The 17,813-nt window shown below is 47.9% G+C and overlaps 1 protein-coding gene across 1 annotated transcript in view; it reads right to left on the bottom strand.

The window, feature by feature from the left end:
• Positions 1-1,148: 1,148 nt before the first annotated feature.
• Positions 1,149-17,813, bottom strand: part of GLDN (gliomedin) — a 69,685-nt gene continuing 53,020 nt past the window's right edge. Inside the window, exons 5-10 of the mRNA XM_032418068.1 lie at positions 14,857-14,994; positions 12,334-12,462; positions 9,565-9,648; positions 9,341-9,466; positions 8,211-8,361; positions 1,149-5,594 (exon numbers count right to left, since the gene is read on the bottom strand). Coding sequence (XP_032273959.1) covers positions 5,117-5,594; positions 8,211-8,361; positions 9,341-9,466; positions 9,565-9,648; positions 12,334-12,462; positions 14,857-14,994 — 1,106 coding nt within the window. The 3' untranslated portion in view covers positions 1,149-5,116. The remainder of the gene's footprint in view (positions 5,595-8,210; positions 8,362-9,340; positions 9,467-9,564; positions 9,649-12,333; positions 12,463-14,856; positions 14,995-17,813) is intronic.

The raw sequence follows: 17,813 nt of genomic DNA, 5'->3' as shown, positions 1-17,813 counted from the left end.
CTTACAACACAAAAATAATCTCAAAATGGATGAAAGACCTAAATGTGAGACAGGAACCCATCAAAATCCTAGAGGAGAACACAGGCAGCAACCTCTTCGACCTCAGCCACAGCAACTTCTTCCTAGAAACATCGCCAAAGGCAAAGGAAGCAAGGGCAAAAATGAACTATTGGGACTTCATCAAGATAAAAAGCTTTTGCACAGCAAAGGAAACAGTCAACAAAACCAAAAGACAACCGACAGAATGGGAGAAGATATTTGCAAATGACATATCAGATAAAGGGCTAGTATCCAAAATCTATAAAGAACTTATCAAACTCAACACCCAAGGAACAAATAATCCAATCAAGAAATAGTCAGAAGACATAAACAGACATTTTTCCAAAGAAGACATCCAAATGGCCAACAGACACATGAAAAATTGCTCCACATCACTCAGCATCAGGGAAATAAAAATCAAAACCTCAATGATATACCACCTCACACCAGTCAGAATGGCTAAAATTAACAGCTCAGGAAACAACAGACGTTGGCGAGGATGCAGAGAAAGGGGAACCCTCCTACACTGTTGGTGGGAATGCAAGCTGGTGCAGCCACTCTGGAAAACAGTATGGAGGTTCCTCAAAAAGTTGAAAATAGAGCTACCCTACGACCCAGCACTGGGTATTTATCCACAGGATACAAAAATACTGACTCGAAGGGGCACACGCACCCTAATGTTTATAGTGAAACTATGGAAAGAGCCCAAATGTCCATCAACTGATGAATGGAGATGTGATATGTACATACAATGGAATATTCCACCCATCAAAAAGAATGAAATCTTGCCATTTGCAACGACATGGATGGAACTAGAGTGTATTATGCTGAGCAAGATGAGTCAGAGAAAGACAAATATCATACGACTTCACTCATGTGGAATTTAAGAAACAAAACAGATGAACATAGGGGAAGGGAAGGAAAAATAGAATGAAATAAAAACAGAGAGGGAGGCAAACCATAAGAGACTCTTAACTCTAGGAAACAAACTGAGGGTTGCTGGAGGGGATGTGGGGGAGATGGGGTAACTGGGTGATGAGGGCATGTGATGTAATGAGCACCGGGTGTTGTATGTAAGTGATGAATCACTAAATTCTACCCTTGAAACCAATACCACACGCTATGGTAACTAACTTGAATTTAAATAAAAAAAAAACGAAGTGGCAAGACTACTATTTTTTTATGGGTGTTTCTTTCTTTTTGCTTTGTAATCTTTTATTTATAAGCGTCCTCATCAGTGCATGCACGGGCTACCCAGGAGCACAGACCCTTTAGGGGGAGGTTAGAAAGAAGCCCTATGGGTCACGGCAACAGGTTCTCAAACAGCATTTTTCATTATATGGGCCAGTTTTATTGTAAATTTGTTGTAGAACCAAGAATCCTTTTTTGCTCAGTGCTGGTATGAAGTGTTAACTACCTAATCGAACAGGCCAGCAGACAGAAACCGTGATGCCGTGGCCCGGACCCATTTCTGCAGCCCCTGAATCAGGCTGTGAGAACAACAGGGTCACTCTGATTCTCCGCAGGGATGAACTGTAAAAGTAACAACAGTAATTTCTCAAGAATTGTACAATTCTCGTAGCATTTCTCATTTCACATAGAAAAATCCGAGGAAGTAAGATACTGTTATACATTTTACAGAAGAAACAGAGACGCTGAGGGATGAAGATCCCTGCCCCAATTCACACAAAGTCAGTTTTTAAAAATCTGTCCTTTTTTATTTTTAGGCCAAAAGGTGATGTCCTTTTCAAGTTGCTTAGCCTATGTCAATAAATTAGCAGATCTCCACTGCATTTATCTGCTTCTGATTCTAGTGACTCGTTCTACATGGTAGTTTTACAGAGTTTTCATGTTTTCCTATAGAGAACACATAGTCCACAGCAATGACTTCTGTTTTCAGAAGGAGTTAGCAAATTGCAAGAGTTTCAACAGAGAAGAAACCAATGTCATTCTTCAAGAGTATTGTTTTTGGTGGTTACTTTTTCTTTTTAAACGTGACATGTGAATTAACAAGAGAGAAAAATAAGAATACACTTGTTTCAACATGTGATTGTATTCAGCAGTGATTACTTTGCTAATGTTAAATAAATGACAACCAAAAAGAGCCATTCACCATGATTCATTTGTTGCTCAGAATGGTTCAGATCTGTGGTCACAGCCTGGAAATCGTGGCTTTTAATAGCACGCTCCACCAGGTCCCAGCAGCAGGCTGAAAACGGAAAAGCCCAATCACGTGCTTCTTCAGATGGTCTGACATCAAATAGTCACGGCTCACATGTCCTCTGCACTTGGGAAAGGACTCCTGGCTCTTCAAGGATCGTAGGGTCTCATTTGACCCTTCACTTTGCTGCCTTGAAGGTAATAGGACTGGGTGGGGGGAGGCGAAGACCAGAACACCTCATTTTAAAACTTTCACCCCAGAGCTGTTTCTCTGTCCTAACACCTGGGTTTAGTGATACACTGAGACCGTGAGTGCCTGCAAGGCTTCAATAGGACACGTTATCAGTTTGAGAGAAAATGTTTTGAACTAGGGTCCGGCCTACAGTTGAGGTTGGGAGGACGGTGTTATTTACTTTCCAGAGGAAAGCTATCTACTTTAGATTAAAGAAGAATTAGAGCATTATCTGCTTTGATTCTGACATCAGAAGTGCAGATATTTGGAAAGTGCTTTAAAGCAACTTTGATTATAAGTGACAGTGTAAACTTCTAAACTGATATCTTGACTTAAAAACATTAGTTCTATTTTAGCGGTGAGCCCAAACCTTTTTTTTCTTTAAATAAAGTAGTGCTTGCAGGCAAGAATGAGTAAAATCTTAAGTTTTTCAAGTCTTAAAAAAATCTCCTCTCCTCTGTAAAGACAAACTTCCAACCATATTATGGTGTTACCCATTATACCTCTGTCAGACTCCCTTATCCTGATATTACTCTGCCATGGGAAAAAAAAAAAAAAATCCCAGAATGAGCTTTTCTAGCAGTAAGTATATGATTCTATCCCCACAATTAAGGGAGCCAGGATAGCTCAGATATCAAGACTGAGGTTTCTAAAAAATTTGTTCTAAAAGGAGTATGTGCTCATTCAATAACCTTTTTGGGTTGCGACCATATATACAATTAGTATTGTATATATTACTGTTACTAATACCACTATTACTATGAAACTATATTCATATCCAGGTCCCCTGTGTCCAGAAACAGCAACACATATATTTAAATACTTTAACTAGAAGACTAGTATTCATTAGACGCCTTGATCTTAACATGAATCTGAAGTATTTTTTTCAAAGCTATGCTGCCATGACAACCAATCTGATAGAAAAGTGGAGAAAAAGTTTCAAATATCGGCTCTTTTAAGAATATAACAACAACAAAAGTTCCCAGTAGCTGCCTAAGTGTTTTCAGGGGTGGGGAGATTTAAATATTCAAATGTGTATAGCCCCTAAGTTTTCAAATGCTTCTATTAATACGGTATAAAGCCACAACTCAGGGCCACTGAGTACGAATTGGAACTCGAGGGGGGGGGGATCCCCCAGGCGTAGCTCTCCTCCTGCACACACATGAATTCAGTGAAGGCAAAGTGATGAAAAATCCCTAGGTCCCCTTCCTGGCTGTGGGACCCCAGTAACCTTCCAGATTCCTCTCTCCTCTTGGCAGCCCTGCCTGGACCCCAGGCTGCAGAGTGTCTGAAGAACTGCTTTGGCAGAAAATATATACTTAAAGGCATTCAGGTGCAAGTGCAGCTGGATTTTTCTCCTGGTGTCCAAGGGGACCCGATCACATCCTTTAAAACTGTATTAGGGAAAGAACAGTTTATGAACTGCTTTTGGGGAGGGCCCCTTAATTTTATGCTGTTCTCACCCTTCCCCTCGACCAAACACTCAAACCGTATCAATTATTCGTTCTCAGTGTGGAACAAAACAAAACATAACAAACGGCCCCCGGTGAATAAGCCCAACAGTCAGGCTCACTTTGTATCCTAGATCAGGGGTGGGCAAACTTTCGCTGTAAAGGGCCAGAGGGTCTAGTGTTTTAGGGGCCCCTACTCAACCTTTTTGCAACGACTCAGCCTTGCTTTTGCAGCGCGGGAGTAGTTACGAACTAGGATACAGAAGCAGATGCGTGCGGCTGCGTTCCAGCACAACTTACAGAAAGCCGCCGTGGGCGTGCGCGGTCTCAGGGCCATAGGCTGTCCGTCCCCGTTGTAGACAGCAGCCACGTACGGCGCCTCTCCCGAAAACTGCCCAGCGCTTCCCGTGGCGCTAGCCATGTTCATGCCTACTTACACAAGATTTCGTTCTCTGAGAGCAGAGGCGTGGCTGTGGAAGCAGCGGCCCGGGGCACCTGAGGAGGCAACGTTTATCCACAGCTGCAAATCAGCATGATCAGAGCCGGACAGGAGCCTGGAAGGGCCTGTTTCTGTTTCATTAGCAAACCCGAGCGTGTAGCTGTGCCTGGCTTTTGCTAATCCTGGAGCGGCAATCAGGAGCTGAGGCTAATGGTCATTCTTGTGCCGGGGTGGCAGGTGCGGAGGCAGGGAAAGGCAATAAATTATCGGCAGTCTGGTCCCTCCGCAGCCTGAAAGGGTCCACGTGGCTTCCCAAGGCCCTGAAAACAAGTCAGTACTCAGGAATTCACTGCTCAAGTAATTGGGCTTAGAAATTCGGAGGTAAATTTGCTCAGCACGTGGCTAAATACCCACAAACCAAAACCAAATGTAGAACAGTTGTGAGAATAGCAACAGCCAAGAATCACAGAGTTTCCTGCAGGTAGAGGAATTCTTGCCAATCATCTTCACCAGCCCTTTCATATTACCGGTCGGGAAAACAAGGCCCAAAGAGGGAGGGGTAACTTGCCCAGCTAGTCTGTGGAGAAATCACCAGATCTCAGCCACTTTGACTTCGACTTTGCTATTTTCCCTGAAGGAATCTGAACTTAAGGGGGGTTCCCTGACCATATCAACACTCGTGTCATGAGATTATGACAGCTAAATACCTGGTTACCCTAGAGACAAGATTTATGTTGGGATATAAATGATGCCAGAGAACATCTGAAAGTTGTTGAGGGGGAGCAATGCATCTCCTCACTGGTTTAATGTAGATAACAAAAACTGCACAGGATAAAGCATTAAATGGCCATCTTCCCACGAATATAAACGCTGGTCTCTCATATTGTATGATAACATGGCAAGAACAGACTGGGAAGTTCTTAAATCAAAGTTAGCATTGATCTGTTTCCCTCCTAACAAATCAAAAGCAAATGTTATCCTCATATCTTTGGTGTCTGTGACATAAAGGATCCCTCGGGCAATGAAGGCGTTGCCGGCCTTGGTTTTGGGGTACGTGGTATTGATGTGTTGCCCCACAGAGAATGTCCTCTCATCCAACCGGGCGACAAGAATGCTCGAGCCATCCACACTTGAAGCATAGATAATCCAAAGGCCCTTTTCATCCACAGCTAAATTGAAGTAAGTCTTGGAATTTGCAAAGAGGTATTTTCGATCAAAATACAGGGCATTTTCAAGCTTCAGAGTTTGGGATGTTTCTTTGCCAAAATCAAATCTGAAATGTGTAAAAAGGCAGATATGAGTCAGCATTTTTGCGGACAATGGTGGCTTTGTGGCTATCCTCTATTAAACTGGGTGGGGCCTGGGACTCTGCATTTCTAAGTTCTAGGTCATGCCCGTTATACTGGTCTACCCACAATGCTCTGTGCGTCAAGGATGTCAAGGATGGTGATTCCATCTGAGCGTCCCCCTGTGAGCCACGGGACCCCAGGAACATTCCTTACCCTCATGACTCCTCAGGAGTTTGCTAACCTCCTGAAATGCCCCCTCTAAGATTCTTAGACCTGCAGGAGGCCTTAAAAAATGAGCTAGTCCAGTCTTTTCATTTTACAAATGAGAAAGGAGAAGTGACTGGCTCGGGAACATAAGTAGCCAGAGTTTGAATTTAAGTTTTCTAACTGCATGTTTGGGGGTTCTTCCTCTACCCCCTGCTGGAGTTTTTAAGACAAACATGCCACAGCGGTCTAAATGAAGCAGGAAGTTGGCAGCTGAGAAGAGATGTAGCCAAGTCACGGCCCTGAAGTCAGTTTTCTCGTCAGGAAAGTGATTGGATAACTTGAGCTACAGCATGGAGTCCCTTGCCCCCGGCTCCTGGAGGCTGTCTGATTTGGCAGACTCCACACCCAGACCAGATCAGAAAAGTTGATTGTGATTCAAAAGTTACCTAACTCCAGGAATGAAAATTCGGGAACATTAGGCTAAAAGAAAAGAAGAACACAAGAGGGTGCCATTGAGCAGCAGAAGAAATGGGGACAGTGGGGCCGTGGCTGTGCACTGGAGCCTCACAAGCTGGAAGCCTTTTAGGAGACCCTGAAGTAAGTGTGAAAAAAAGCCAGAGGCAAGTGAGGGCTTGAGAAGAGCCTGCCTGCCCAGCTCAGCTCACGGGCTTCTCTGTCCTCTGAATGCCTGGAGGTCAGGACGGCCATTGCTCTGGTATTGGTGCCTGGCGGTTGTGTTTCTTGAAGGGGCTCGTCTCTTGCAGGAGAAACAGGGTCTAATTCCAGCCTGACCCCCTGACCCCCTACTTGTGGCTGGTGGAGAGCAGGGCTGCAGGACAGACCTAAGCAGGGCATCACCCGTGCTAAGCTTCATTAGAAGCCACTCTTTCTTAGAGTGGCTGATGCTCTTTCTGGGGCTCATGCACCCCAGAACTCCCTTGCCACCCTCATCCCTATGTAAACACAGCCCGGCGGCAATAGGGAGCTGCAGGATTACATGAGGAGAAAGGGCACAGGAAGGAGTGTGTCTGGGGAGTTCTGGCTTCTAAACAGGGGGTGGGTTGGTTGCTGTTTTCTGTTAGCACAAGACTGTCCAAATGAGGTAGCCAGGGAGATGTTGAAATGATGGGGGAGCTGGGAGAGGGGAATGAGAGGCCAAGGGGGGGATGATTCCAGCCACAGCTGATGTGTGTCCCGTCCCCAGCCTAACCCACCGTCCAATGCCAACAAGGTTGTTGTGGCTGGGCCTCATTGGGGAAGGGGGTGGAGGGTGAGAGAAGAGGGACCCAGTTTTCCTGCAGGTCCTTATCTCTTGTTTTGAATGACTCGGACCATGGCTTTCATAATACTGGCATTATTTCAGATAGGGCTGCTGCTGGAGGGCTGCAGAGGCTCTGGTCCATCTTCTCACTCTTGCTGAGGACCTGCAGACCACGGGAGGTGGTGTCTTGTCCAAGGCCATGGAGTGAGTAGGCAAAGTTGGAACCTGACTGAGGTCCCTGCTTTCTTGATTTGCCCAAGATGACATGTTTCTGCCTCTAAAGCCCAGAACTTGGTATCTTCTTAAGCCACAAAGACAGAATTTTAGCAGTTCTTTTGGGGAGCCAGGAAGACATGGCTCAGTCTACCCAGGTGGCCACCTCCCTACCCCTTGGGAGAGCAAAGAGGAAGAGAGGTGGCCTGGCCAGGGCTCCATCAGGACGACAGATCAATCTGAACACAAAGGCACCTGACTTTGGGGCACCTGGGTGGCTCAGACGGTAAGGTGTCTGCCTTCGGCTCGGGTCATGATCCCAGGGTCCTGGGATCGGGCCCCACAGTGGGCTCCTGGCTCAGCAGGGAGCCTGCTTCTCCCTCTCCCTCTGCCTCTCTCCCTGCTCATGCTCTCTCTCTTTCTCTGTATCTCTGTGTCTCAAATGAATAAATAAAATCTTTAAAAGAAAAAAGGCACCTGACTTTGCACTGTGTTCAGTCTTTAGTCTTCAATGATCTGAGCTGTGAGGTGGAATTCTTCACACCTCAAGTTCTTCAGAATACAACTGACTTTGGGGGGTGACACCTTCCTGACGGGGGAGTGCTAGGTTCCGCCTGCCTCTTTTTTCAAAGGATAAGAAAGTGGCAACCCTTATCACGCCAGATCTACTTCTCTCTGGCTCTGACTTACTCTTGGTGTCCCCACCAGCAATACGGCAGACCCCAGGCCGGGGCGGGGTCATGTGGCTCACTCACTGTGTCCTGTGGTTCATTCAGTCAGCAAACCCTGACTGGCCCCTGTGTGCCAGGCTCTGGGGACAGAAGGATCCCTACCCCTAAGTAGCTCTCAGTTAACTGAAACACCACACAGGTGCTGTCTGCGATGCATGAGGAGGGCAGCGGCGGCCCGAGGGACTCACCTCACTATGGTGTTGGAGCCTCCTTTGTGGTAGTAGAGAGAGTTGTTGTGAACGGCATGCCCACAGCCGTGGAAATAATACGGCAGGTGCAGGAGTGTGTAACTGCCATTCAGCAGTGAGGGTTGGTCTTTGAATTCCTTCACCCTGATGCCTGCAGGGGAGAAGCCAGGGACAGGCATGGGAGTGAGTCAGGGGAGGGAGTTTAAAAGGACGGAAGTTGAGAGTGAGGGGTCTTGCAAGGGTCCGTGTCCAGGTTGGAGTCTCAGACTCCCAGACTCCAAGGCCAATTCTCTTCTCTGGATTCCTGAACTGACCTTCCAAGGCAGAAGCCACAGAGTTGGTTTTGCTCCTCCCAGGACAACTGCATTGCTCCCTCCCAGACCACTCTAGACTGTTTATAAAATCTTCTATCAGACCGACAGAGGCCTGTACCGGGAACAGCGAATACTTGGCCCTTGTGCAGTCCCCTCTCCCTGTCCTGCCACTGCTAACTGATTGGTCCTCCTTCCTTCTGAGCCACAGAGTCCTTCTCAGCTGTTAATCTAGGCAGTCACCGAGCCCTGAGGAAATGAGGCAGTGTCTCAGCAATCGCTCTGACCAGTGAGTATGGCCGGACCCCTTCTGGAACGAGGCTGCTGCTACCACCGCTGGGAACCCCTGACCAGTCCGTCCGGGGCCGCATAAGCGGGGTCATGCTTGGAGGCAGTATGCCTGCCAGAGGGCACCTCACCTTCTCTCCTGGGCTCTCTGTCCAACAGAGCTCGAAGAAAGATGGACAGTGCACAAGAACTTGTCTCTGGCATTGATTCCACAGTATGGTTTCGGGCTTTATAATGCTGTCATCGTAATGCTATTTGTTTCTTTCTGGGTACTTTGCCTAAAACTGGATAAGCCATATTGGGAGCGCCCTGGTCCTGCCCCTGGGACCTGACCTGCAAGGTTTGTCCCCGGTGGGCTCAAGTGAGAAAAGTGTGCTGCCTGCTCATTTGTGCTTTGGAAACCAAAGAGCAGTTGTGTGACGCCAGTCAGCGTGGATTTCAGACACGCAGACATAGAATGAGCCCGAAGGCAGGCACCCAATGGAGGGCACAACCCCCACGCAGATCTGCCTCCTTGTCAAGGGAAGGTACCTGAGAAATGTTCCGTCACCCAGATCCGCTCATCACTCTTGTTTGCAGACTCTCTTATCCATGTCCCAAATGTCTCTTTAACTTTCAGGACTTGCGTTGGACTTCCGATGGAAGCGATCATGGATTCTACCAAAGGAAGAGAAAGGAAAATCACTCATCTACCAGCTATGGCTTTAAGGCATCCAGTTTCTGAATTTCAAAATAAGACGCTTTGCTTCATGTACCTGCTGGTGGAGAATGGTGATCCCCAACCTTCTCATCAGCCTTTCCAACCAACGTACCGTCATTCGGTGTAGCGCATGTCTCACCTACAACAGCAATGCAATCATCAGAACAAATGCAGGTGGCACAGTGAGATTCATGTAACTTTATAACTGGTGCTTTCCCCACTTCCCCCCAGGCTCTAGTCCTATAAGCATCCCTTACAATAGGCCCACCATTTAGTTGCTTGCTTTTAAGCAACAAGTCAAATACTTCCAATTCCCCCCAACCCCACTCCACCCCCACCCTCCACTTGGGGAGTTCCCAACAAGCTTTCCATAATCACAGTTGCTAAAATAATGCAATCCCAAGAGGAGGTCAGTCAAAGGGAAAAAGTGGCCTGTTCAAGCCTTCAGCATTCTGGGATGGGGGGAGTGGAGAGCCGTACTGACACTTTCCTGGCCCCCCAGGCCAGGTGGTATCACTATCATGGATTGTATTTTCTTGGAAGGATTAACACTTTCAGGGAAGCTGACGGGGCCTCATGATAGGGTGGCCTCCTTTACCTTGTCTTCCTGGACTGCAAAGGGAGGAACCACAGAGGAAGAAGGAGCCCAGAGATGTTTGAGCTCCTCTCCACCATTTCCCACCTGTGTTGGCTTTAAGGTCTATGGGACATGGGTCCTGGAGAGGCGCCTGCTTCACAGTTGGTTTGAGGCTATATCTGAGCTAGAAGTCATCCTACCTGGGTTGTAATTGTTCCCTTCAACAGACGGGCTTAATTCAGACCTTTGGTGAAGAGGTTTCTTGGGTTGGCAGAAGCAGGACAGAGGGGAGGAAGGTGGCCAGTGTGAAGACACAGAGAGTGGACTGGCTGGGGAGAAGGACTGGGGCAAATCAAGCTTTCTGGAGTTCAGCCCACTTGCCTAGACCAATTCTGAAGGATTCAAATCACCTGTGAGTTAGGTGTTAGGGACACGTCCATTGTCCCAAGGGAAGCTCACAGAATAATCTATCAGTAAAATAAAGGGCAGGACCCCCTGTACTCTATGAGCCTGTGTTTCCCAGAAGTCCTCTTGTCCCCTGATGAGAGCAGTCTTGGGGACAGTGTGATTACTCCCCCACATGCAATCCTGCCGCCTTGGAGTTTCATCTGGAGTTTCTGTTCAGGAACGTGGGTTTTGCCAGGAAAGGGACAGAGAGACCCTCCTGTTCTTAGTCTGAAGAAAAGGCTCTCATTAATTCATGTTGTACCAACCTGCTTCTAAAGCTGTGGGGGCGGGAGGGGGCTTAAAGAAATGGAATTGGGAGGCGAGAAGGCCAAGTTCAGATGCAGGATGCCTGGCAACCGAGGACTCATTTCTAGGAGGCAGAGTGGAAGATTACGGCTTCTCATTTAAAGCAGTTTTCACAACACTGAGGCCCAGCCCCTGCTGACCAGCCTCTTAGTAGGCAGGCGAGGCGGGGGCAGGTGCCTCTCCAAGCACCCGTGTCCTGGCTGACACAGCCTATGGCAAACTGGGACTCTGCAAACGCTCAGGTCAGATTCCCCCTCTTGTCCCAGGGAAGGTTCCCGCTCAGCTCATTCTCCAAGGGCAGCTGAACAAAGAGCTGCCACTAACGGAGGGGGCGGTGCTGAACGCCAGTGAAGGGGCAGGGTGCTAACTGCTGGGCAGAATTATAATCAGGTTCCACTGACTGGGGGGTGGGGTAGGGTGACATCTTTGGAAGCACAGATTCGCCCACTCTGATGGCTGAGTGTGCCCCCAAAATGTCTTCCCGAAAGAAGAGGGCACCTAACAAAATGAAAGACCAATTAGGGAAGTGGCAGTGAAATCCCCAGCAAGTGTGAAAGAAACTCCAGGCAGGATCCTCCTCCTCTCTGCTTCCCACTGAAGTCATGGTATCAAGTTGTACCTTCTCCTGGCCTTAGCAGGTGAGGGGTCCTAGGTCACCTCTCTGGGGAGAAGTTCTAGCCGCACCTCAGAAGTATTTTTCATTAATATGGCCCTTCATTTGTAATTAGCTTTCAGTCCCATGGCCACCTCTGTCACCGATTGGCCCACAAACAAGTCCTCTTGGCCTCTCAGAGATCAGGCGTCCCTTGCCCTTGGTTGGCTTAGTCTAAAAGTGTGAATTTCCATCTCTGAAAGGAAGATGCTCTAAGAGCAGAGCTTTAGAGCCAGGCAGACGTGAATCCCAGCTCTGTCACTTACTAACTGAGTGACCTTGGGCAAGCTACAGAGCTCCTTGGTGTTTCAGTTTGGGATCTGTAAGTTGGTGGCAATACCAATTCCCATGTCGTGGCACTGCTGTGAGCATCCAACGAACTAAGCACTTAGCACCGTGCCCCACATGTGGTCAGCACGCAAAGCATAGTGGTGGTGAGGGCAGAACTGTAGTACCGTGGGGAGGTTGCCAAGCTGAACCTCCCCCTCGTCTTCCCAGCATTAGCCAAGCCCTTCATGCTCCCAGAGTGAATGACTTAGCCTTTGAGACTATTTCAGGGGAGAGGGATGGTGGTTTGGCAAGGAAGAGGAATAGTCTGGGGATAAATGAGAGGAGGGTGAGGAGGGGAGGGTATGGGAGGCCCAATTCTAAACCTGCTATAAGTTCTCACCCCCAGGGCAGAGTGCCCAAGCAGCCCACCGGCCTGGTGCAAGGGAGAACTCTCGGTTTAGGCAAAATCTCCTCCCTCCATTTAAGAAATCTGGTTGCAAAGCCTGGGTGAAGCCTGAGAATTTGGGATCATTAGCCAAAGAGGTAGGATCCCTGGGGCAGGGGCTGGTGACCTGCACACTGGCCATTGAACATGTTTTGCTGCCGAGGGCCTTTAGATCTTCTGCTTCCGGGGGGTCCTGGGGGACCTGGAGGGCCCGGAGGTCCAGGGGGGCCAGGTGGGCCTTGGTCACCTTTGGCACCTGGAGAGAGAGAAGGGGGGTGGGGGTGAGAGACCGATTCAAGAGCCATAAACAGAGATGGGTTTCTCCCAGGGGAAAGGAGAATGAGCAGCTCCAGGGAGGATGGCTGAGCCCCCCTTCCCAGACATAACTGTATTCTAGCACTCGTCCATGCAAAGTTGAGGATGCACCCATAGCAGACGTTGAGTTCCAACCCTGTGCCAGGAACTGTGCTAAGAATTTTACAAATCTCCCACCCATTGTTCTTCCCAACCATTCTGTGAGGTGGTATTAGTAGCCCCTCGGTGACCCGAGCCTTGGGGAAGTTCAGTGCTTTGCCCGAGGTCACCACGGGGAACAAGGCTGTGTCTCAGGTGTCTCACGGCAAAGCTCACGCTCATTTCACTGCCATGTTGAAGGATCTCAACCCTGACTACTTATTTGAGTACCCAAGGAGCTCTCATACAATTCTAGTGCTGGGGCCCCACACAGAACAATTAGGTCAAAATGGTGGGGAGACTGGTCGTCTGTATTTTTGAAAGCCTCCTCATACGCTGCCAGGTATGAGAAGCACCACTCTGTGTGGTAGAAGAGATCAGGGCAGCCGGCCCAGCCTATGACCTTGGGCAGGCAGCTTAACCCTCCGATCCTGTTTCTTCATTTCCAGACTGAGTCTCATCCACCCTGTCTTGCCTTGGGAGTATCCACTGAGGTCACTGGCGTGAGTGCTCTAACTTTAGATGGCCAATGTGCATGGGTACAGTCCTTTCCATGTGCTATTGTCTGGAGCATTCACAAGGATGCCATGAGGCTGGGCCATTTAGCCCTTTGGTTCTACCCACCTGTCCTGAGCTGACTGGTGATCTCAGGCCTTATTAGCTGCCTCTTCCCAGCCAGACCAAATAAGCCTTTCCAGTCTCTCTAGAATGGGCAAGCCGGAGTCACAGAGGCCAGAGGGAAGTCCAAGCCCATGCTGAAAGGGGCAGACATCTATAGGCAGGGCATATATGATCCACCCTCATATGCCTTGTTTGCTCTCTGGCCTAGGGACACCGAGCTCTGCCTGCTCTCTGGAGTTGGGGTACACTCAAGGATGTTGCTTTCCTGAATGGTTTGTCAACACCCCTCACCTGTTCGGTAGCGTAGGGGAGTGCGGTATTTGGGATGTGTAGATTCCTATATAACTGAAGTATAACATGGTCTCATATTTTCAAAGTATATTCACCTATATTTGATGCTGTCAAAAGACTTCTTAAATTTTATGTATTTTGCATAGCAACCTCCCTGTTTCAGAAACAAAGCATGCTAACCATAATTTGAGCTTTGGTCTTAGCACAGTACCTGGCAAACAGTAGGTGCTCAACACATTTTGAGTGGCTAGATGGGCGACTGCTTCAGGGTCATTGTTCTTTTTTTTTTTTTAAGATTTTTTTTTTAATTTTTATTTGACAGAGAGAGAGACAGCGAGAGAGGGAACACAAGCAGGGGGAGTGGGAGAGGGAGAAGAAGGCTTCCCACGGAGCAGGGAGCCCGATGCAGGGCTCGATCCCAGGACCCTGGGATCATGACCTGAGCTGAAGGCAGACGCTTAATGACTGAGCCACACAGGCGCCCCTAGGGTCATTGTTCTTGACCATTTATCATCCTAGCTTCTTCAGGACAGATGTCCTGTCTCACTCACTTTCATCTTCATATTCCCAGCTACTAGCAAAGTTGCTAATTCATAAATGGTGTTCTTTGACATTCAAAAATATTTATTGAATACATAAGGATAGTTATATTTTTATGATATGAGTGGTCTCTGAAGTACTGTGCTTATAAAATTCGTCTGCCTCTTCCTCGTCCATGACCATCAGCTGTCACCTACTCTTTCCACCGTGTCTTTCTGCGGTTTGCTATCTCTACACCCCCCGGCCCCTCCCAGGTGCCAACTGTCTGCTCTGAGCCTGGGCTGGAAACCAGAAAAAGGAGATCAGCTACGATGTCTGCTCCAATTCTGTGTCAAAAGGCTTAGGAGAAAGATCTGAAGGTGACCCTACCTGGACTGTGAAGAACATGTCGGAGTTTTCTGTCAGTTGTCCTCTGAAGTATCTTAAATTGCTTGCTTACTTGTCTTGTTCTAGATTGTGCTAGACTTAATAGATATTTGGAAAAAGGAAGTTCCCTTCATCCTCATTCAATCTAACCATGATGTTTGGACTGGAATTATCTAAACTACTTATGCTTACATCTGAGATTTGGTCTCGCCAACATTGTGATAACATGCATGGTTTTCTCCTTTTTGAAAGCACAGAACCCTAAGACATGCTGCAAAGCAGATGGGCACATAAAGCAGATAAGGAGAGAAGACCCAACCCAAGCTGCCTTTGTCCTAAAAACCAGGCCGGTTTCTGGGCCCAAGTGCCAGCCACTTACCTGTGGGGAGCACATCATTGGACACGTCTCCTTTGTCTCCTTTGTCACCCTTTGGCCCTGCTGGGCCCTCATTTCCAGTCAAGCCCAGCTCACCAGGGTCTCCCTTCTCCCCTGGAGTTCCTGTGGCTCCAGGCAGCCCTGAGGGGAGGAAAATGATTTATTAGCCTGTAGTGCAAGAAATTCTGGCACACCACTTTGTAATATTGTACACTGTACTTTTAGGGTGAAGGACCTTCAACAACCAAATACCTAAGTCTTTGTTGCTGACATTTTAGGTCAGCAGCATGATATAAACTCATTAAAGACTAGTATTTCCAGGTGGCTCTTCTGAATATTTTAGGGACCTTTGGCTGGGCCAACAGGTTGGAGAGGAGTGGACCAGAAAAGGGGCAATCGCAGCAAGAGCGGAAGGAAGGTAAGGCCTGACCCGAAGTTTGCCACGCAGGAAGGACGGAGCGCGCAGAGGGTTCTGTGTGGCACCCGGAAGGGTGGGTGTTGTCCCCTGCCTTCTTGGTTTCTTTCTCACAACCTACTGGACCGGTAGGTTGCTCGGTCATCCTTACTCTCATTGTAGAGAAGCTGGAGCTCAGGCTTACCGTGGTCATCACTGAGGCCACTAAGTGAGCAGCAGAGATCTGATTCTATGACATTCCAGGGCAAAATGCTTTTCATCAAAAGAGCAAAACAGGTAAAGTTGCTCTAGCATAAGCGTTAAGAGGGATGGTGATAGTGTGGATAAAATGCAGTAAGTGGACTGTCTGCTTCTGTTCCCGGGGAGCCATAACTCCAGGAACTGCGGACCCACCCCTGTCGGCTAGACATGGGTAAGAGTCTAGGCAATGGCCCCTCTCAGCATGCATTATGGACCACACAGCATTCTGATCCCCGGGAGGAAGGAAGCAAACGAGGTGCATGATACGATTGCCCTGGTCACTGCTGGCAAGTAGTTTCCAGACAGAAGCAGAAGGAGTGGTGCCCAAATAGAGCCTTGCCATTTCACTGAGGTGAGGAGACCAAAGCCGGAGTCTGGGGAGGTAGAGGTGGCTAGGGTTCATGAGGCAGAAGGAGGTGGTTGTGCAGACGGAGCTCTGGAGAACTTCAGAGGGGTCTCCTTGGGTCTTTGGCTGAGTAATGACCTGCAGGGTGAAACTCTAGGAGGCAGGGCAAGAACAAACAGGAAGTTCACTATACAACTCTCAGTGCTTGCCCAGGGTAAGGGCTTCATTCCCACCAGGCAAAGCAGGGAGATCTCAGAAAATGATGCGATATTGGGTAAAGTCCTTGGAAAAGTCTTGTCTCAGCAGTGAGGCTAAATTAGCCCAAGAGTCAAGGCTGCTGTGGATCCATCATAACTAAGCTTAAAAACCAGCTTCGGAAGTATTAAACAGCTGGGAGTAGTCACTGCCAGAATAGAGTCCACGATTTGAATCGTTTAGTGAATGTAATGCAGCACAGTAACAGTTTAAGAAAGGAAAGGATCGTATCATCTCAGCCGATGCAGAAAAGGCATGTGATAAAATTTAACACCTATTCTTTTTTTTCTTTTTTTGACAGAGAGAGAGAGAGAGAGAGCACAAGTAGGGGGAGCAGCAGAGGGAGAGGGAGAAGTAGGCTCCCTGCTCAGTAACACCCATTCTTAATAAGAATTCTCATCAAACAAAGAATAGGAAGAAACGTTGTCAATCTGAAAAGGGACCTCTATAAAAATACCTATAGCTAAGCTCCTCCTTAGTGATGAAAGACTAACTGATTTCTCCCTAAGATCAGGAACAAGACAAGGGCATCAATATTCATCACTTTTATTTCACATGATACCAGAGGTCCCAACTAGTGCAATAAAGAAAAAGAAAGAAAGAAAAGAAAGAAAGAAAGAAAGAAAAAGAAAGAAAGAAAAAAAAAGAAAAGAAAGATTGGAAAGGATGGATTCAAATTGTCTTTATTTGCAGATAGCTGATTGTTTTGTAGAAAATCTCATGGAACCTATAAAAAAGCTACTAGAACTCCTAAGCACTCAGGGACCCTGGGGCCCTGAGAAGGAAAGGGATTGCCTAATATTGGGCAGAGGTATTGTCAGATATGAATCTATTAACACAGTCCCCTATCTGCAGGACCTACATGCTCATTCTCACAACAGCTTCCTGGAGATATTGCTCAAAGTGGCAGAGATTTCAGGCAGCAAGGAAGAGCCAGAGGCATGTTTTAGTGCAAAACAGACCTTTAGTTCCTCTCGACTTCTATGACCAAGAGGGCTTAGGATCCATTCATTTTCTTTTCTAATTACCCTGCCAGTCCCCAAGCCACTGCCTTTTTTTTTTTAAAGATATTTATTTATTTATTTGAGAGAGAGAGAGAGGAGGGGCAGAGGGGGACAGAGAGGAAGAGGGAAAGAATCTCAAGCAGACTCTGCGCTGAGCTTGGAGCCCAATGTGGGGCTCGATAACACCACCCTGAGATCATGACCTGAGCTGAAACCAAGCGTCAGAGGCTTATCCGACTGAACACCCAGGAGTGCCCCTGCCCCGGCCATGTTCCTTCTTACAGGCTCTGGCTAAGTGAGTGCCCACAGCCCCTCTCTTACGCTCATCGACTTGGCCAGTCCCTACTCCCTGTCATCTTTTCAGCCTTGCGATTGTCCTCCCCTAGATTAACAGTTGAGATTTTAAGATCTGGACCCCCCCCCCCCCCCCCCCCCCGCTTCCTACCAGCCCCATAGGATTCCAAAATCACTGTCCCAAGAGAATCTGAGAATTCAGGATTGGAAGGCAACTTGGAGGTCATTCAGATTAACCTCACGTCCCAGCCCAGAAGCCTCTCTACGCTGCCTGACGGCTCTTCTCAAGTCCTGTCCGCGGTGGGGAGGGAGGTTATTACATCCCATCAAATCACAGATCATACCAGAAGATTCTGCATTGCCACCAGAGGCAATATTCCCTCAAACCTACACCTGGAGCTCTCAG

This window comes from Phoca vitulina, unplaced genomic scaffold (assembly GCF_004348235.1).
Source record: "Phoca vitulina isolate PV1807 unplaced genomic scaffold, GSC_HSeal_1.0 scaffold20, whole genome shotgun sequence".
NCBI classification, from domain to species: Eukaryota; Metazoa; Chordata; class Mammalia; order Carnivora; family Phocidae; genus Phoca; species Phoca vitulina.
This window is presented reverse-complemented; position numbering and strand designations above follow the sequence as displayed.